Source organism: Rhinolophus ferrumequinum, chromosome 15 (assembly GCF_004115265.2).
Source record: "Rhinolophus ferrumequinum isolate MPI-CBG mRhiFer1 chromosome 15, mRhiFer1_v1.p, whole genome shotgun sequence".
In the NCBI taxonomy this organism is placed as follows: Eukaryota; Metazoa; Chordata; class Mammalia; order Chiroptera; family Rhinolophidae; genus Rhinolophus; species Rhinolophus ferrumequinum.
This window is the reverse complement of record NC_046298.1, coordinates 49,902,727-49,924,861: the sequence shown is the minus strand read 5'-3', so window position 1 is coordinate 49,924,861 and position 22,135 is coordinate 49,902,727. Positions and strand designations below refer to the sequence as shown.

General features: G+C 43.7%; 1 protein-coding gene across 1 annotated transcript in view; it reads right to left on the bottom strand.

Moving 5' to 3' along the window:
• Positions 1-14,294, bottom strand: part of LOC117035449 (zinc finger protein 17-like) — a 32,799-nt gene extending 18,505 nt beyond the window's left edge. Inside the window, 3 exon segments of the mRNA XM_033129309.1 lie at positions 5,392-6,778; positions 8,322-8,448; positions 14,052-14,294. Coding sequence (XP_032985200.1) covers positions 5,392-6,778; positions 8,322-8,448; positions 14,052-14,066 — 1,529 coding nt within the window. The 5' untranslated portion in view covers positions 14,067-14,294.
• Positions 14,295-22,135: the final 7,841 nt, after the last annotated feature.

The following is a 22,135-nucleotide window of genomic DNA, read 5'->3' as shown; positions in this document are numbered from 1 at the left end:
ATACCAGCTTGAAGGGAGACGTAAAGAGAGCAGACAGCTTTGCCAGAATGCCAAAAACGAACAGGACATCTGTAGTATCATATTTATTCCCTCCTTAACAAATAGTAAGTGCCTACTGCATTCTGGGCACTATTGTGGATACATGGGCTACATCAGGATCCAAAGAGTCAAAGACCCCGGCCTTCATGGGGCTTTCATTCCAGTCAAAGGACATGGACAGTAAATACTAATGACAACATAGTCAATTATGTAATATTTCTATATAAGTAATTTTCAAAACAAGACAGCAAGTTCAGGGTGCTACTAAATAGGGTTATATTTCTGCAAGTTAAAACGTTTTTAATAGATTATTAAGGGAAGATCTCAGTAAGACATTAGAGCAAAAATCGAAGGAGTTGAAGGTCTGAGCCTTGTGGATATTTTGGGGAATTAGTTCCAGGAAGAGAAAGTCAGAACAAAGACCCTAAATTCAAATGTTTATTCCCTTCCAGTAAAAGCCAAGGGGCCTGGGGCAAGTGCGACCAGGTGAGTGAGCAGAAGTGGAAGGAGATGAGCTGAGGGATGTTCTGGGGCCAGACATGTACAGCAAGGCAGACTGTTTTGAAGAGTTTTCATTTTGCTCTAAATGAATACGGGAAGCGTGACAAAAAAAACCTGAATAGAACAGAACCTGTCTATGTTGTTGACGAATTATTGTGACTACTGTGCTGAGGACTGTTAGAAGTTGGGAGACCATTTAGAGACCAGCACTAAAATCCAGGTGGGTGGGATGGTGGCTCCGATTGGGATCAGCAGTGGTGGTGATGAAACGTGGTCAGGTTCTTTTTGTTATGTGTATTTTACCACAATAAAAAATAATTAACGATTTTTTTAAATGCCATAAGAATTTTCATAACACACAGACAGACACTAAAGACACTATTAGGAAAGCTATTCAAATAAGAAGAGAATCTAAAAGATGCTTCGCTGGAAGCTTGTGTAGGAGGTAGGTGGTTCATACATTTTTATTGATTACCACTTCATGCGTACCTGAACTTTAGCTTATTCCAGTTTCCTACATTAAACCACTTTTTTGCACATGGTAACTGTCAGAATTTAAAAGCACCTTTTCTGTTTATAGACGATACAGTTCTAATACATGACACAGCCTTGCTAACTCTTGGAAAATCACATGCTATGTCTTTGATTATGACAGAACAGCCAAAGGGAGAACAATCAAATTCACCTAGTCCTATATGACATAATTTACAGCTTTCTGTAATTTTTCAGAGGAACACGAACCCTATCTGATAGGTTCTATTTCGTTTGGAGTTAATCAGTAGAACCCATTAGCAGCCTGTACAACTATTTGAAGCAAACAGCCCAGGGAGGCTACAGGAATCCAGAAAACCTCTGGATTTGTTGCTCTGGCAGTGACAACGACTATAGGAAATATACAGGTGTGTAGGTCCTGAGGAGTGCTGCACACCCTCCTCCCAGACAGCCACACGTACTGTGCAGTTGATGGGTGCTCCTTTAGAAGGGGCTCATCTACTATAGTTTGCTGCTGACTCCTCCACTTCCTACAATCCAATCAGTTTCTGTACAGAATATGGTTCCCACCCTGGGCCTTGTAAGTCTTACATCCATGCACATGTAACTACATGATTTTTGACTTCAGGATGCAGACCACCAGGTAGAGCAGGGGAGACAGCTAGCTATCCCTCAGCAATGCCAGGAATAGGGGACATCCTCTGAGTATAAACGACCCGACATGAGCTGTTGCCAAATGCACTGAAAACTGTCAAGGCAACTGCCCATGCTCAAGCTGACTACAGAATCACAGTAACCCAGGGCACAAACTTTGGGGCAGAAGTCCTGTAAACTTCCCCAGGGGACCTCGTGCAGCAATACAAACTGAGCCAAATTTAGACTGAGAGCTGTTTTTTATCCTCCTAGTTCCTCTGAAACACACAAAGTAGAGGGTCCAACAAAACCCGTTCAGCCTTTCATTCTGGCAGAGTCCAATTCTATTCTCAACCACAGCACACAGTGAATAGAAGCCCAAGAAACTAAATGTAGTTTAAGCAATAAGACCTTTATTATTACAAAAGCCAGTGGGGTGAGCAGGGAGTTCCCACATGAGAGAACCTGGTGACTGGAAAAATCCATTACAAGTCACATAAGACAGTAATGCCCTCAAAGAAGGGAAACCTCTGTAAGCTGCCAGCTGAAGCCAGTTCGAGTCCTTTTGTCCAAAACGGGGTGATGTTCACACCCAAACCAGGTGCGGGGAGGAAAGGAGGCCTGGCCAAAAGGGCTCAAATGCCTTGTAAATACTCTAGATAAAGCGAGAGGGCAGAGCAGTCTGCTCCCCCTGAGCATTTCAGAGACTAAGGTGACAGATACAGAGGCTCCCTGCCAGCTAACAGACAGAGGATGGCCTCTGTAATAGATACGGGCAGTGACAGAACTCCAGCGAAGGCCGCAGGCAGGTCTGAAAGTACAACACAGTTCACGCAAGCTTCCCACACACCTGGCACTTTAATCAGCTGCTGTAGAAGGGGAACTGACAGTCTACTTACCAGGGCTTCAAAACTGTGTCAAACTACTATTTAAAAATAAAAAAAAGTACGTATCAAATGCTGTGCTACTGGCATAAAGACATATAAAAGAATGAAATAAAAGAGCCCAGAAACAAACCCTCACATACATACTCAAGATTTTTATCAAGCGTGCAAAGACCATTCAATTGAAAATGAGCCTTTTCTGTAGATGGTGTTAGGAAAACTGGATATCCACATGCAAAAGAATGAACTTACACGCTTGCCTTATGTGATTAAAAAAAAAATGAACTTAAAATGGATCAAAGGCCTAAAATGTTAAAACCTAAACATACTATAATAATACTCTTAAAATAAATAGGAAAATAGGAAAATAGCTTCATGACATTGGATTTAGCAATAATTTCTTAGACATGATACCAAAGGCACAGGCAACAAAAATAAAAATAGGACTATGTTGAAATTTAAAACTTCTGTGCAAAAAAGGACTAAATAAACAGTGAAAAGGCAACCCTCAGAAGGGGAGAAAATATTTGCAAATCATGTATCTGATAAGAGGTCAACACCCACAATATATAAAGAACTCCTATATCTAAATATTAATAACAAAAACTGATTTAAAAATGGGCAAAGGCTTGAAAAAGGCATTTTCCCAAAGAACATATACAAACAGCCATCAAGCAGATGAAAAAATGCTCAACATCATTAATCCTTAGGGAAACGCAAATCAAAACCATGATGAAATAACACCTAATCTCTCTTAGGATGGTGTTGTTTTGTATTTTTTTTTTAGTTTCATGTGTACGAAACACTATAATAGTTAAACATGTATCATTTATACCCCTCACAAAGTGATAACCCGCCTCCCCCAATCTACTACACTTCTGACATCGCATACAGCCATTACATTTCCACTGTCTCTATTCCTTATGCTGTACTCCACTTCAACTATATAAAATTGTAGTTGACATTATTCAGCTTCAGCTTCAGGTGTACAGTGCAGTGATCAGGCATCTACAGCTTCCCTCAAGTGGTCTCCCTAATAAGACACGTGTCCATCGGATACCCTACAAAATCTTTACAACATTATTGACTACATTCCCCAAATTAACTTTCGTAACCCTGTGGCAATCTTGTGGTTACTGACTGTGCTTTCTAATCCCCTCACCTTCTCTCTTATCTCCACCCCCCCTCCCATCTAGCAACCCTCAGTTTTTCCTCTATGTCTCTGAAACTGTTTCTGATTAGTTCATTCACTTATTCTCTTCTTTAGATTCCACATAAAAGTGAGATCATATGGTATTTGTCTTTCTCTGTCTGACTTATTTCACTTAGCATAATGCTCTCCAGGTCCATCCATATCATTGCAAATAGTAAAATTTTGTTCTTATTTATGGCTGCATAATACTCCATTGTATACATGTACCACAGTTTCTTAATCTAGTCGTCTACCAAAGGGCAATTTGGTGATTTCCATGTCTTGGCTATTGTGAATAGCGCTGCAATAAAAATAGGGGTGCACAGATTTTTTCGAATTAGCATTTTGGAATTCTCTGGATAGATACCCAAGAGTGGAATTGCTGGGTCATAAGGTAGTTCCATTTTCAATTTTTTGAGATACCTTCATACTGTTTTCCAGAGTGGCTGTACCAATCTGCAATCACACCAACAGTTCACAAGGGTTCCCTTTTCTCCACATTCTCACCAGCACTTCTTTGTTGATTTATTGATGATAGGCGTTCTGACCTGAGTGAGGCCATATCTCACTGTGGTTTTTATTTGCATTTCTCTAATGATTAGTGAGGTTGAGCATTTTTTCATGTCTGTTTGCTATCTGTATGTCCTCTTTAGAAAAATGTCTCTTCATGTCCTCTGCCCATTTTTCAATTGGATTGTTTGTTTTTTTGGTGTTAAGTTGACTGAGTTTTTTTTTTTTTATATAAATTCAAATATGTCATCAACAAATATCTTCTCCCATTCAGTAGGCTCCCTTTTTGTTTTATTGATGGTTTCCTTAGCTGTGAAAAAACTTTTTAGTTTGACATAATCCCATGTTTATTTTTTCTCTTACTTCCCTTGCCCAAGGGGATATAGGATAGTGTTATAAAAAATAAAACAACAAGAAAATAAAAAGTGCTGGGGAGGGTGTAGATAAATTGGAACCCTTAAGGACTGTTGGTGGGAATGTAAAATAGTACAGCTACTATGAAAGACAGCCCTTCAGTTCCTCAAAAAAATTAAAAATTGAATTACCATATGATCCAACAATTCCACTTCTGGAGGCATTCCTAAAAAAAATTCAAAGGAGGGCCTCGAAGAAATATTTGTGCAATCATGATTATAACATTATTCACAGTAGCCATAAGGTGGAAGCCACCTAATGTTTACTGATGAGTGAATGGATAAAGAAAACGTGACACACATATAAAATGCCATATTATTTACCTGGTTAGAGGAAGGAGATTCTGAGACAGGCTACAACACGGGATGAACCTTGAGGAAATTATGCTAAGTGAAATAAGCCAGTCACAAAAGGAGAAAAACTATGATTCTTCTCATATATACCCAGAGTGGACAAATTCATAGACAGAAAGCACAGTGATGGTTGTCAGGGGATAAGGGAGGGGGCAATGAGGACTTGCTGTTTAATGGGTGTAGTTTCAATTTTATAAGATAAAAAAGATTTCTGGATATTTGTTGCACAAAAATGTCAGTATATTATTACTACTGAACCTTACCCTTATAGTTAAGATTGTAAATTTTATGTTACACATATTTTAAGATACAATAAAAAAAGAGAAAGAAAAACCCAAACTACATAGCAGTAGTTCCCATGCTAAATCAGAGCAGACTTTTCTTTGAAGACTTTTCCAGTTTGCAATACTCTTTAGTGTGAACTTCTTGGTGTCGAACGAGGTGGGAGTTCTGCCTAAAGCCTCTCCCACAGTTGATGCACTCATAAGGCCTTTCCCCCGTATGAATTCTCCGATGTTTAATGAGGCTGGAGTTGTATCTAAAGGACTTCCCACATTCACTGCACTCATAAGGCTTTTCTCCAGTGTGAACTCTCTGATGAATAATGAGTGTGGAACCATCCATAAAGAATTTCCCACATTGACTACATTCATACGTTTTTTCTCTGGTGTGAATATTTTGGTGCCGAATGAGGTGGGAGTTTTGGCTAAAGAGTCTACCACATACGCTGCACTCATAAGGCCTCTCCCCAGTGTGGTTTCTCCGATGTCTAATGTGATTTGAGTTGTGCCTAAAGAGTTTCCCACACTCACTACACTCGTAAGGCCTCTCTCCAGTGTGAGCTTTCTGATGTCTCTCAAGCGTGAAGTGGTACCTAAAGAATTTTCCACATTTGCTGCACTCAAAACGCCTTCCCCTGGTGTGAACTCTCTGGTGAATAATAAGTGTAGAGATGTCCACAAGAAATTTCCCACACACGTTGCACTCATATTGCCTTTCTCCAGTATGAACTCTTTGATGTCTTTTGAGTGTGAAGCTATACCTAAACAACTTCCCACATTCGCTGCATTTATATGGCTTTTCTCCAGTGTGAACTCTCTGATGAATAATGAGCGTGGAGCTGTCTTTAATACATTTCCCACACTGGCTACACTCATAACGCATTGGCCTAGAGTGAACTGTCTGGTGGTCAATGAGGCCAGACCACTGAGTAAAGAACCGCCTACATGTAAGATGATCACAGAGGCTTGTTCCACTGTGGATTTTCTGGTGCTCAACAAGCATGTGTTTGTGGCTAAAGGCTTTCCCACATTCATCACACTTGTAGTCATTTTCATTTTGCCCACTTTCAAGGGTCTCTCTGCCCTCAGTGTTGTGTGGCTTCCCTCCATTGTGTGAGGCCTGGTGCTGGGGGAGGTCTGTGCTAGACGGGAAGTCCGTCCCACCCTCCATGCATGGGAGGGTTCCCGCTGCAGTGTGAACGCTGCAGGTCCTCCCCTCATCCCATCCAGACAGTTTCTTTCTATTCTGCTCCTTCTGGTACTGGGAGAGATGTGCTACACATATGTCCACCTCTCGCTGAGGGTGTGTTCCTCTGGGTTCAGCCAGGCGCAAAACGTCTTGTAAGAGTGGGCCACACATCTCACAAGGCTGGGCCCTGTGGGTGGACAGGTCTGGCTTTGGAGTCCTGACCTGTGACTCTCCCACAGAATCACCTTGCTCAGAAGGGGCCTCCTCATCCTGGGCTCCATGACACCAGCCTGTAAGCAGAGAAATGCCGGTAAAGTGCCTATCGACTGTGGTGGGAGGGGGCAGCCCCATCACAAACGAGTGTCAGACACACCACGAGTAAGCCCATGGGACTGCTGACAGGAAAGGCGGCGAGAGCCAGAGAGGGGCAGGCCTGCTGTGCAGAGCTGGGTGGGAGACGCCTGACGATGAGGAAGGACCCAAGGCAGGAGTACAGTGCAGGGAGCAGAGGCAGGGTCTCCAAATCACTCCTCTGCAAATGGCTTTCAACAAGGCCTGGCTGTGTATCAGGTTGTGTCCAGACCGAGAAATGTCTGATTGCAACACAATAGCTGGTGTTCAAGGGCTATTTAAGGATATGTGCAGATGTCACTACACCTTAAGTGAAGGTCAAATGTTGAGAGCACTGCAAAGGGAGCAGTACAGGGGATGGGTGAGAGCCAGGACCCAAAGTTAGAGTCAAAATAACAACGGGCAAGAAAAGGCAGAAATGAGTTGTGGCCTCTGTCCCTGATGTCATACAAGGGTGGACACAGGACCAATGTCCAGAGTGACTGGAAATCATCTCTGACAGCTCTCCATTTCTCAGCTCCCACATACCAGGACCACATTCCTCTGAGCCTCTCCTGACATTGCAAAAGTAATACCCACCTGTCAGGCATCCAGCACCCTCCTCATTGCTCAAAGTGAGTAACTACTTGGACCTTGAAGAGGCCAGACCACAGGGGAAGACAGAAAAAGGGAGTGGACAAAACACACCCCAAGTGACCCACCCCGTAAGAGCCAGCATTCTACAATTACAGGAAGTTCAGAGGAGAGCCTTTAAAAACACAACCCAGTGGTCCCCACTGATGAAACAGGTAAAGAATTAACAGGAATGAGTTTGTGAATTAACAGGAACGAGCTTAAAAATTAAGCGCTGAGCTCTGAATCCCATGGCTGGCTATAGGAACAGAACGGTTCCCAAGGGAAGCCAACTGTAATGGCAATATCCTGCAAGCTGACAACCACCCTACATCCTGCACAGAAAAATATAAAGCCCCAGCTAAACAGAAACCCACAGCAGCTGTCTACTCCAGACTATGCCCCTGGCAACTCTTCTGCTGGTGCTTCTCTTCTTAAATAAATGTTCTAACTTCTATTCTGTTGTGCCTTGTAAATTATTTCACAACCCGCCAGTCACCACAACACCCACAAGTAGTGATGACAGTAGTGGCTGCATTTCTGGCACAGGCAGACCTCAAAGCATGTCAGCAAGTGCCAGCATGTAGGCTGAGTGATCCAAGCAGGGACAGGAAGGCATGAGGGCAGGTCTCAGACAAGCTTCAAGATTTCTGACTCCTGAGTCCTGTCTTACAAGTACTCAGAGCAGCAGGGACGGGCTGCCTGGGGACAGTGAGTACAGTGCACACAGCCCGGCCCTGGAAGCAACAACATATATGCCAGGAAAGGAAGTAGTGCCCACCAGAGTCTCGTGGGAAGGACAGAACTGCCCCTGGAAAGGAGGACAACAGTGCCCTGCCCAGGACCCTGGGGTAGGTGTGAGGGCCTTACCTATGGCAGATAGAAGTGCGACATTCTCCGTCATCACACGGTGGTACAGGCGTCTCTGAGCTTCGTCAAGGAGTTCCCATTCCTCCTGGGAGAAATGTATGGCCACGTCCTCAAAGACCACACGGCCCTGCCAAAGTGGGGACAGTTTAGTCCATGAGCAGCTTCTTGTTCTGGGCTTTCTTCAATCCCGCATTTGTCTCCTTGCCACCCATTAATTACAGAACCAAACTAATAGCCAAATCTGTTTGTATCTCCCCTGTGATCCAGAGCCCAGTCTGAATCACCTCAATGAACTCTCGCACATCAAGTGGATATTTCCCCTGCCCCAAATCAGCCCAGGATGAGGGATCAGACAACTAGGGACAGCCCCTGCCCCCCGGGTACATTACAATTATACAAACTAGCCATCCCTAAGCTTGTCATCCCACCCTCCCTGCATTGCCCTCGGAAAGTCCAATGAAGGCTCTGACCTCAGGTTTCCCTCTACTCGTGCTTCCCATGTGGCCCTGTATTGTATGGTGTGCCCCTCCTCTCAGGAAACGTAAGTAGGGCTGGCCCGGTGGCTCAGGTGGTTGGAGCGCTGTGCTCCTAACTCAGAGGTTGCTGGTTGTTTTCCCACATGAGCCAGTGAGCTGCACCCTCTACAGCTAAGATTGTGAATAACAGCTCTCCCTGGAGCTGGGCTACAGTGAACAGCCAGGGGTTGGCGTGAGCTACTGGGGCAGCTGAGTGCTGCCACGGGCTGCTGTGTGCTGCCGTGGGCTACCGTGTGATGCCATGAGCATGACTGGCCGGCAGTCATCGCGAGCGGCCAGCAGCCATCAGCAGCCAACCTACGACTGGTGACCGACTGCCTCAGCCGGGGGGAGTACAAGGCTCACAGCACCAGCATGGGCCAGGGAGCTGTGTCCTACACAACCAGACTGAGAAACAATGGCTTGAATTGGAGTCGGGGTGGGGGGGGAAGGTGGAAGAAAAGGGGGGGAAATGTAAGTAATAAAAACTTTCTTTCACTGTCACTGGCCTCTCTGTGTCCTCACTTACTCATAAATTAAAACCCCGTAGGTACAGTCACTCATACATCTCTCCAGCACCTTCAGCCCTTCCCCCACACATCCCTCCTGCTGATCCTCTTCTCCACTTCCCGATGTGCAAGACTTACCAGGTGCTGGGGGCACCTGTGTCTCCTCTCTCAATAGCACTGAGTCCAGCACACAGCATGAAACAGGTGGGGGAGGGGGCAGAAAAGTGCCATCTAGGCTCTGGCCTGGTATATGGGATCCCACCCCTCTCCTGTCAGCCAGTTTCCCTAGGGTCTCCCAGATCTTGCCTCTCAGACAACCAAACTCAGTCTCATCATTCCGCCCTAAGGGCCAGTGCCAGGGCCCGGGGCCAACCACTCATCCTTCTCACCTGCACATCCCTGTTTGGACTGCCCTCCCTCACGACTCTGAACCCTGCACAGTGACAACTCCACAGACACGCCAGCCCATGCCACTGGCATTTCCTTCACCTCCTAACAGGCCACTCTGCACGTGGAAAGCAGTTGTGCACGGCCAGTGCAAGCAGCATCTTAATCCGCCCTGGTGTGGCCCCAGGACGGCATTTCCCCAGGACCAGAGAGCACCGACCTATCATTTCCACATCTCCCCACCTAACCCTGTTTCCTGCTTTAACCCAGCCACAGAAACCTACATGAGGATCCCAAGGTTCCCAGCCCTCCCTCACTTCTGAGGCTGTCCCTGACTCCCCACTTCCATCTCACTCTCCATATGAGAAAATGTGGGCAGCTCTGTGTAAAACACATCCAGAAGCCACCACTCTATCTCCACAGCCACCACTCTTGTCCAGTCAATGGCAGCATGCATCTGCACTGGGGCAGAGACCCCCTTAACCCCCACCATCTATCTTCTACTCTGTAGCCAGAAGGAGTCTATTAAACCTGGATCAGATGACCTCCCTCCTCTGCTCCAAACCTTCCCTAGTTTCCACTGTCCTCAAATTAGAGGCCGGGAACCAAAGGCTGTCATTCTGGGCCTAGTCCCTGCATGCTCCAACCTCCCGCCACCCCACTCCCTATCCCATCCAATGTAACAGGAATTTGCAATTTCCTGAACACCCCAGATAGTTCTCACCTGCTAGTATGTGAACACTCTGGATCCTGCACCCAGCCTGCACGTCACATCTTACCCATCAGCTGTCCAAAATGGAACTGATCCATGTAACCCAGGACTGAATTCGGGACCCTGGGTTTTGTGGAACCACAGGGTTTTCAGACACAAGAGAAGGAGAAGGATAGGTGCAGAGTCTCAGAACACCACCATTCCATTCCCTACATTGGGGTACCTAAGCCATCGGGGTGATAACTAGGGTGGGTGGGAGCCTGGGAAATCTCTACTTATCCCTGCAGGGTCCATAAGCATTTCTGCCAATGCAATGGGACCCTGTGGGAAGAGGAAGGCCATGAGAAATGGGCAGCCATGTTAGGATCCGATAAGCTGCCTGGACCATTACCCCTGCCCTGCCCTAGAGCAAAGCGACCTCAGCCTGATGGTCTAAGCTCAGCTCCTCAGACCTCAGTGCTGCCTCTTACCAGCGGGGTGACACTGGAGAAAGACCGAATCTCCCTGCGCCTCAATGCTCTCATCTGTAAAATGGGCATTAGAATGCTTTCAACTCATAGGGAAGACAGTGATATCAAACATAAAGAGTAAACAGATGTATCAGCTGTACTGGCCATACGACCAATGGTTCTGTATATGTGTTGAGTGCAAATGAAGTAGTAGGGTTTTGAAAATTTGGGCATGTGTTTTTTCCACCTTTTAAGGTTTCCAGAGGATATGATATATAAAACTTTACATCATAAGCAAATACTTAAAGGTAAATTAACATTCAGACAAATTATTAAGTATTTGGATAAATGCAACTAATTCAATAGGTTCATTTCTAATAGTCTACCTATGTGTACATACGAGGTTTGATAATTAAGTTCACGAACTCATCCTAGAAAAAGTGCTACATACCTCATTGCTGAGTATTACAACAGTCACCTTCGAAGTACTCCCTTTAGGAAGCTATGCACCGACACTAGCGTCTAATCCAAACTTCAAAGCAATTCTGGAACTTTTTTTCTGGAATGGCCATCAGAGCTGTCGTCATATTACCCTTGAGGTCCTGAATGTCATCAAAATGTCTTCTTTTTAATATTTCCTTTATCTTCAGATGTCATGGGGGCCAGATCAAGTGAGTAGGGAGGGTGTTCCAATAGTTATTTGTTTACTGGTTAAAAACTCCCTCACAGACAGTGCCATGAGAGCTGGTACACTGTCGTGATGCAAGAGCCATGAATTCTTAGTGAAAAGTTCAGGTTGTCTAACTTTTTCACACAGCTTTTTCAGTACTTCCAAATTGTAAACTTGGTTAACTGTTTGTCCAATTGGTACAAATTCACAATGAATAATCCCTCTGCTATCAAAAAACAGTGAGCAACATCACTGCAACAAGTTTGCGAACTTAATTGTCACCCCTCCTATTTAGAGAGATGCTGGTTCATTAGTGTTTAAATCAATAACTGTTTTATACGATCTTAAGTTAGTAGGTTGCAGGGAGGGACTGAGCAGGCAGGTCAGCAACCAGTCCTTTCAGCAACTAGGCCTGCCTGCAACCTAATCCTCTGAGGGGAGCATGCAGGGAGCCAATGACTGGACAGTGGATCACCCCTCTGGCTCTGAGGGCTGGAGGAGGTGAGGCAGCAGTGCCCTGGTCTGGGACCCAACAGCTCCACTAGCCCAGGTGACTTCTGTCTTGTTCCACAGGGAGTGGTCTTGAGGGTCTGCTTAGCCTAAACTGGGGAGAATCTATACCAACTCGCACCTCAGCCTCCACCCAGGTCAGTTCCTTACTCCATCCGGGCCTCTCTTTCTACAAATACAGGCCAGAAGTCATTCCACACCAGGAGTGCTCCTCTCTGAAGAGGAATCAGGGATGCACACCCACCTGCGCCCTGCCCTCTAGTCTGAGGCAGCCCCTACCTCACCACAGAGCCCATCTGAAAATAACAACCTTAAGATGCTCCTTCTTCAATCTGATCCCCAGACTATGGCCTGGTCCAGTCTAGCACCCCTTACCCTTTTGAAAGGTGCAGACCAGCCACCTTCCCAGGCCTCCAGATCTTTATGTCCATCTGCCTATGTGAGGTCTCGATCTCTGACATCTCCATCTGGAGACATCTCAGAATCACCATGTCCAAATACAACTCATGATGGTCTCACGGAATCCTGTTCACTGCACTAACTTCCTCGTCTCCATTCCTTAAATGTTTAGGTAAAAAATTTGTGCTGGCCTTTCACTCACTACTTTTGCTCACAACCACATGTGATGCAGCAGGAAATCCTGGTGACTCTATCTTTATGATGTATAGAAACTCTTGTCACATCTCTCCTCCACTGTCACTCCTCCTGTCCAGCCCCTCCCATAATTCTCTTGGAGTCCACTGCCGTCATCCGTAGCATCTCCCTGCCTCCATTTCCCATCCCCTTTTTAACAACTTTAAACTTCAAATCCCGATATGCACCTAAATTAGGTTCCATGACCCAATACCAACATATGTGGGGGGTGGGGGTGGGAGGGGAGTGACTTCCCAAACACCACCAAGCAATTTTCGGACACCAGCAGGGTTGTCAAAGGATTCAACTCCATTCTAACAGTGTGCACCCAGAGACGGCATCAGATTCATGGATTAAGTCCTACAACACTTCAGTCCTACAACACTGCCCCTTCAGATGCCAGTCACAAGTCCGGGTTGATACCTGTATTTCTGACCCATCAGCTATAAAGCAGAGGTTCCCAAGACCATCTCCTTGAGTTCAATTAATTTATTAGAACCCTTCACAGAACTCAGAGAAACATTTTACTTACTAACTTACCAGTTTATTATAAAAAAACGATATAACCCAGGATCATCCAAACGGAAGAAATGCACAGGGCAAACTATGGGGGAAAAACTCGGAGCTGCCACGGCCACTCCAGGTTCACCCCTCTGCTGCCACGGCCACTCCAGGTTCACCCCTCTCCCCAAATCTCTACCTCTTCACCAACTCAGAATCTGTCCTTTAGGGCTTCCATGGAGGCTTCATTACATGGGCATGGTTGTTTAAATCATTGCCGTTGGCAACTGATTTAACCTTCAGCCCCTCTCCGCTCTAGGGAGGTGGCGGGGAGTGGGAATTAAAGTTCCGATCTTCTAATCATATGGTCGATTCTCCTGACAATCAGCCCCCATGCTCAGGAGCTTCAGGAAAAAAAAAATCACCTCATTCACAGTACAAAAGACACCTTTATTACTCTCAACACCTAGGAAATTCCAAGGATTTTGGAAGCCGTGAGCCAGACCTGTGGTGAAGACCAAGTATATATGAGGAATACATTCTGGTCATCTAAATGACCAAATACAGCCCCTCTCTTCCTCTACAACATTCCATGGCTTCCAGAAACTCACGACACGCCTGGCCCTGTGTCCCCTGGAGACACAGACCCGCGGTCTCCCCAGTGCTGCCGACTCAGCAGCACCTGCAGCCTGCGCACAGGCCGCCCCTGAGGGAACCCTCCCACCTCATCACACGGCGGACACGGGGGCCTGACTGCAGGAAACCGAGCGGCGCCCCTCCACCCCGGCTCCGCTCTCGAAGGTGGGAGCCGGGCGGGGTGAGGCCCGGGTTATGCAGCACCCACCTGGGTCGGGCTCATCGGCACGGACCCCGCCACCGACCCGTGGGAAGAGCGGGACCAGAGCTGGCGACCGGGGGTGAACAGGGCGCCGCCGTCACCGACGGGCTCAGTGCGGCCTCACAATCGCCTCAGGGCAGCGGGGACACACCTCTCCTCGCTCTTTGTCTCCTCGGTCCCGCCCCAGAGCTCCGCCGCCCTAGGAAACAGAGAAGAACCCTAAGAACAGCCCAAACGCCCCTACAAAGAGAAAGCCGCCGGAAGTACCGCCCCCACGTGCGTGTAGGCACGTAAACGTCTCTATGCTAAACCCTCATTGACTCATCCCGCCTCATCCCTTGCCGCAGAGCCTTCTGGGTAACGTAGTTTTCCCGCTAATACCCACTCTGGCAGCAACTGTTTTTCCAGACTTTCGGGTTAAAGACCAAGGCACAACTTGAGGAGCTCTGGGAAGTGGAGTTACCGAACTCCAAGGACGCAGCGCGGCTTTGTGGCTCTTAAAGGGGACGTGTCAGAAATAGAGATCTGTTATTACAGACTCTATGACACACAGCAAATTCCCAAAGGCTGCACCACCGAAGGGACACGCCATACCATAATGACACTCAGCGTTCACTCATAGCTGTCGGCTGTCTTGTTGCTCGTCAAATACCAACAGACTGAAGTTTTGGAGACTTGTTTTATGACCTTCGATAAGCTCCATCAGTGACAAGAAAGACCACAGACGGCATGACAGGGACTTGGAGGAGGGATATATTTCCTGCCTGGATAATCAGTGATTGTGTTCCAACGTACAGAGCAACACTTCTATTGAGATAATATTTTTCCCTCATTGAGATAATATTATTACTCCATATCCGAGATAGCTTCCATTTCTTTTGAAAATCTGAAAAGGAGAGCGATTTATCACAGATCCTTTCCTGACAAGATAGTGTGTGCCCTCCTAACCGTCAAGCCCGTGTGCAAAGGGGGACTCTTGTCCCTGAGATAAAGGTGTGGGATTCCAAGAGCTTTACAAAGAGTTTACAGAGCTATTTTTCTCCCACTGTACTTGATGATTAAACCACTTAATGGTTACCCTAGGTGAAAACCATACACCGACAAATAAAGATCTGAGTAATGCCTTATGGTATCTCCTGCCCGAAGATTTGCCTGAAGGAAGACCAAAAAGGAGGATTAAGAATTGAAGTGCTTATTTTTCATTTTCAGAAGAGGAAAAGACTGTCATTTACCAAAGTCTAACGTCGTGAACAAGAAATCACCATTTATTAGAGATAACTTTGGATGAATATATATGCTCCGAAAAGTCAGTCTGTTAACAATAGAATTACCCCAGTCACTAACCTTATAAAAGTTAGGAAATCATTGCTAGTACCAAGCTGCTAAGATTCAGCCAATCAGTGATTAGACCCATGAGATGTGACCACACTAACAGTAGTGACCACATCAGTATACCTAAACATTTATCACACCTTAAACACTTGCCCCTTCTGAAAGTCCACTAAGTCTGAATGCCAGACTTCCCAAACACTTACGTTACAGCAGCTTGGACTTGGTTTAAAGAAACAGCCTTACAACTAGAGCTCTCTCATGCAGGAAAACAGGAAGGTCTTTTCATTTTGCCTTAGATACCAAATTCAAATTACTGTTACTTCATAAGTTTGCAACCCTTTCAATGGTTCAACTTCTGGGTACAGTTATTTATGAGTTGATACAATCATAAGAACTGTAAAATAAAATGTTTTCAATTCTTGTGAAGTTTTATATTACCTATTATTTGTGTATATTGAATAGAAAATGCCAAAATGCAAGAGTACATTTTGTGATACATTTTCTGAAGAATGGGCATTAAATGAGAAAAAATTCCTTTTGAAGATCTTTGTATGGAATGCAATTGTTCATTCATTCTTGGATATTATGCACGGTCAGATATAAACCAGCATGTAATAACACTTAACATGTGAGATGTAAGATTTCACCTAGCAGCAAACAAAATGATAAAATAAGATTTTTATTCAGAGGGATTCAGATGAAAATTTTTTAAAAATCAAAGAAGAGGTTGTAGTGGTCTTCCGCACTGTATATCATCATTAGATCATCACTCGCAATGCTACTTTTGAACCTGTCTCAATAAGAAATGTGCAATGGACAAAGGAATGAAAAAGTTGGATGAGACCACTCTGGAAGCTATGAAACAAAGTAAATGGAATATAGGCAGTAACTACAATGAATTTTATAAACAAATACTGCAAAACAAGGAACTGTTAAGGAGACGCAAACTACCAGAGAAGTGTAATTAAAGAAAGGTATGAAACTTAAGTTATACTTTCTTTCAGATGCACAAATAATTGTTTACAACACATAATTTTTATAATAAGTATGTCCCATGCAATATTTTTCTTTTTCTCTGCATAGGGAATTAGAAATAATTCAAATTTTACTGGGTCCAACATTATTTACTAAATCTGGCAAGCCTACTTTTCCATATCATTATACCTAAGCACCCACTCAGATAATTTCTGCTCTCATCCCCTCTACAGTAAGTTCTGCTGGCTGGAAGGCCTTTGTTCTTAAAGAGAAAGCTTCCACCAGAAGAAGAATATTATTAAACCTGATTTGGGACATAAGACAGCTGCTTGGACCTCTTGGGCTCCTCATGCCACTTCAGCAAAAAGGGAAACACTCCACTGCCTTGGATGGTTATGGTTACTCTTTATTGACAAGAGAAGTTGAGTTGCTGCTCTCAGCAGGAAGGCTGGATCACTATGTCTGGAATCTGGGGGTTTGTGGGGAATGTATTAGTAAGTCCATGTCCAAAAATAAACCTGCAGCATCACAATGAAGGCAGGATCCATTGGACCCTTAGAGCATTCTGGTTTTGAAGCTTTGGTTCACCTGACAGATTAAAAAAGCCAAACCCAAACAAAAACACCTCTGAAAAATGAATGGAAATTATCTAATGCTCAACGTGTGATCAGTTATGATAATAAAGAATCTCACCATTGTGGATATTTTTTCCCTTTTTGGTGTGAGAGATGACTATACACATAGGCAATGGCCACACCAGCTCTAGAACTCTAACCTACAATTTGTGCCAACCTATCCAGATGGCCGACCTGGTATCCACAGTAAATAGTCGTGGAAGTCAGATCACAATCTCCGGCAACCAGACCAGGAAGCTAAACAAAAACATATGCAATGATTGGCACAAGACATCCAGGACTTGATTAATAACCTTCAGCTTCTCTAATTTTGCCCACACTTCCAACTTAGGACCAAGCGGAGAAAGGTAAGGATGCACGACTAACCAATCCCATTCAATCCCCACTTTCATCTAGACTCCCCCTACAGCTGCCCCATGACGACAGCCTCCCACCAGGGCACACTGGGTACCGTGTCTTTTATCCACCACAAAGTTTTTCCACTTTTCTGCTCACGTTTGAGTCTCTCCCAAATACAAGTAATAGTGTCTCACTCTCTGAAGAAATGGGCTCTGCTCGTTCTCATTTGAGTACTCACTATTTCCATTGTTATCTATATTTGAAATTCAGTAATGGTACTATTGATCATGTTTCTCATTATAAACGTTCGATGGAGAAAAGAACGATATAAGTAGGATGTGACTGCTATGGAAGCTTGTTGCATCCAGCGCAACACAGGCAGTGAGAGAACGAGAAGGGGCGGCAAAGGGTTAAGAAAGAAACAGAAATCAGGAAAGTTTTGAAAAAGGGACCAAGGGTGTCACAGCCTCAAAGGACTGAGAGCCCAAATCGGGCCACCTTGTGGCTTTTATTGATGCACACACAAGGAAGTCGCATTGTTTTTTCTACGGTCTGTGAGTCTCATACACCACACCAGAAAACTGGTTCAAATCAACCAGACTTGCCTGCTGAAAGTCCCACGATGTATAAATAATTGTTGTTTGTACCTCCCCAGGGGACAAAACCTTTATGCTAAAACTTGCTGAGATGGAGAACTGATGTTTTCGCATCAAGAATCACTTCCCAAGCAGGTTGTGGGAAGGAATACAGCCACATAGGCAGACGCTATCCTTAGCCGGGCGAAGGTGGGGGGCTGTGCCCACCTCTATCGACCCTGTGAGTTCTTCTGGTGGTCCCCAGGCAACTGTGACTGTCTTAGGTCGTTCCTCTCTTGAGGAATCTTATCCGTCATTGGCCAGCCAGCCATCTTTTCAGGGCCAAACAGAGAGACATGAGGTGTAAGCACAAAGGTGAAGCAAAGTCCCTGAAAGGACAGTCTCACAGACTCTCCTTTTTAGGGGTAGGCACGAGGGGACAGACAGGCAGGCAGCTGCGTGACAACAGAAGCTAAGCTACAATGTATTGTAATTACGAGAGAGGTCCCACTGAGACATGATCTCTACTGTTCCTCACTTGCAGACTCCAGATTTCCTCCGGGTACATTACCGTAGATGGTCCCTTGTACCTTTCTGCTCATGGCCTGTCAAGCCTTAACAAAAAAGAAAGGAAAATTCTTACATATGCTACAATGACATTATTGTAGATGAAGTACGCTTGCCTTGTCCCAAAAGACAACATTTGTATGATTCCACTTAGATGAGGTCCCTAGAATAGTCAAATCCATAGAGACAAAAAGTAGAACAGTAGTTTCCAGGGACCGGGGGTAGGGAGTAATTGTTGTTGAATAGATATAGAGTTTCAGTTTTGCAAGATGAAAACAGTTCAGGCAACAGGCTGCACAACAGATCATTAAACCACAATCGCTCAGCCTCTTCTTCAGAGTAAACATACCAAATAGGTGGCAGGTGTTTCCAGTAACCCATAGATTTCCCCATCTCCCAGCCCTCAACTGAAATACTAGGGCTTTTGACTGAAAACATTCCTCCCTGATCTGTGATACCAGCTTTGTAAATACAATAGGAAGAGACTTGTCAATCAACAAGCTGCCAAAAAAAAAATCTGTGAGTAAAAGAAAAAAAAATTATAAGGAAAAAGTTTAAAGCATAAAAAATTTGAACTAGATGAAAATTAAAATGCAATACATCAAAATCAACGAGACCCAGGAAGACCGAGCACTTAGAAGGGGAAATGTGCAGCTTTAAAACAGCTGTATTACAAAAGAAGAAAGATGTCAGAAACTTAGACTTCCAGGTTAAGAAACCAGAAAAATGAAACCAAACAGCCACAAAGCAAGGAGAAGACAGGAAACAAGAAAGATTAGAATAAAACCAATGCAATAGAAAACAAAACAACAACAAAATTATAAAATTGGTGTAACAAAAAGTTGGTTCTCTCAAAAGATCAGTAAAATCGATAAAACTTTAGGTAGGCTGACAATTAAAATAAGTCAAATTAAGGAAATCAGAAATGAAGGGAAGACATGACTATTGATGCTGCAGAAATTAAAAGGATTATAAGAGAATATTATGAACAATTTTTTTTTTTAAAGATTTTATTGGGGAAGGGGAACAGGACTTTATTGGGTAACAGTGTGTACTTCCAGGACTTTATTATTCCAAGTCAAGTTGTTGTCCTTTCAGTCTTAGTTGTGGAGAGCGCAGCTCAGCTCCAGGTCCAGTTGCTGTTGCTAGTTGCAGGGGGCGCAGCCCCACCATCCATTGTGGGAGTCGAACCAGCAACCTTGTGGTTGAGAGGACGCGCTCCAACCAACTGAGCTATCCGGGAGGCAGCTCAGTTCAAGGTGCCGCGTTCAATCTTAGTTGCAGGGGGTGGAGCCCACCATCCCTTGCGGGACTCTAGGAGTTGAACCGGCAACCTTGTGGTTGAGAGCCCACTGGCCCATGTGGGAATCAAACCGGCAGCCTTCAGAGTTAGGAGCATGTAGCTCCAACCGCCTGAGCCACCGGGCCGGCCCCAAGAACAAATTTTATCCCCTGAAGTTAGACACCTTAGTTGAAATGCATAAATTCCAAGAAAGACACGAATCATCAAAATGACTAAAGAAGAAGTAGAAAATCTATATACTAGAACTATATTAAGTAATTTTTATTTAAAATCTCCCCACAAGAAAATCCAGGCCCAGATGTCTTCACAAGGGAAGCCAGTATTTTGTTGAGGATTCCTGCACCTATGTTCAGGAGAAATATTGGTCTGTAGTTTTCTTATAATGTCTTTATCTGGTTTTTCCTATTAAGGTAGCGCTGGCCTCGTAGAATGAGTTGGGAAGTATTCTCTCTGCTTCTATCTTCTAAAAGAAATTGTACAGAATTTACCCTTTTATTATTAATAATGAACCCCTATATCCCTGATAACTTTCCTCAGTCTGAAGTCTGCCCTCTCTAAAATGAATATAGCTATTCCTGCTTTCTTTTGATTACTATTACCATGGTATATTTTTCTCCATTTACTGTATGTTAAAATATATAAATATCTTTATATTTAAACCACCTGTTTCTTGTAGACAACATATAGTTGTTTCCTGTGTTTTGATCCACTTTGACAATGTCTTTTGATTGGTGCAGACATTCAAATTGATTGATATAGTTGGATTAATATCTACCATATTGGTTACTGTTTTCTATTTGTTGCCCTTGTACTTTGCTCCTATTTTTGTCTTCCATCCTCCTGCTGCCTTTTGTAGTTTTGAGCAATTCAGTTTTATAATTCAGTTTTTTCTCCTTTATCAGTTGCACTTTTTTTACTTTGCTTAGTGGTTGCCCTAGAGTTTACAGTATACATTTACAGCTAATCCAAATCCACTTTCAAATACACTATACCACTTCACAGGTAGTGTGTGCACCTTAACAAGATAATCCTAATTCCTCCGTCTCATCCCTTGTACCATTGTTGTTATTCAGTTCACTTATAGGAGTATATATTCACACACATACATACTTGAATACATTGTTGCTATTATTTTTTGGACAAACTATAATCTGTTAGATTAAGAAAAATGTTTTTATTTTACCTTTAGTTATTCCTTCCCCCATGCTCTTCCTTTCTTTGTAGATATGAGCACCTAATCCATATCATTTTCCTTCTCTCTAAAGTACTTAACAGCTGAAAGACACTACTAGAAAAAAGAAGTCAAATAAGAAAAACCTACAAACATAATTCGGTGGAAGCTTGTGTACAAGGCAGATGACTCAAACATTTTTATTGATAAAGAATTCATATGAAACAGAATTTAAATTTGTTAGTTTAAATTTCACTTTCCCACTTGAAACAACTTTTTCTCAGTGATTCTCAGAACATGAAAGCACCTTTGTTTATTACACATGCCACTCTAATACATAACACAGAGCCTTGCTTATTCGATGCCATGCTTTTTGTACACACATGGATAGTACTCAAAATATATATATATATATATATATATATATATATATATATATATATATATATATAAATATATAAAATGTGTGTGTATGTGTATATTTGTATATATACATACTTAGTGAAAACAGCCATACAAGAGTTTATATAAAAGTCTAGAAATGCAAACTATACCATCTACCTGGAATGGCAAGTTGGTTAAGGCTGGGAGAGAGCGACTAAAAGAGCCAATGAAAACTACAGGGGCAATGATGTGTTCATTATCCTGACTTTGGTGATGGTCCCATTATACTCAGACGTGAAAATACATTTTACACTTTTAATAAATGCAGCTTAACGTATGTCACCACCTCAATAAAGCTGTTAAATAAAGATTCCATATAAAATCTAGGTCTCTTCCTCTAGAAATACATCTGGCAAAAATGTACTGACTCCATCGGCACCATTTTCCCATGTCAGGTGGGATAACTCTGATTCCTTCTCAAAACAGCAGTAATGCTGACAAATGCTTCAATGTAGGGAAATTATGCTAAGCAAAATGAGCCAGTCACAGAAAGACAAGTAATGTATGATTCTACTTATATGAAGTATCCAGAGTAGTCAAACTCAAAGAAACAGAAAGTACAATGTGGTTGCCAGGTGCAGTGGGGAAGGGGGGGCGGGGAGGGGGCAGGAGGAGTTATTTAATGAGTATAGAGTTTCAGTTTTGCCAGATCAAAAGAATACTGGAGATTAGTTGCACAGATATATGAATTTTTTAACATTACTAACCTGTACAATTAAAATGGTAGAGGATTAACTTTGTTACATGTA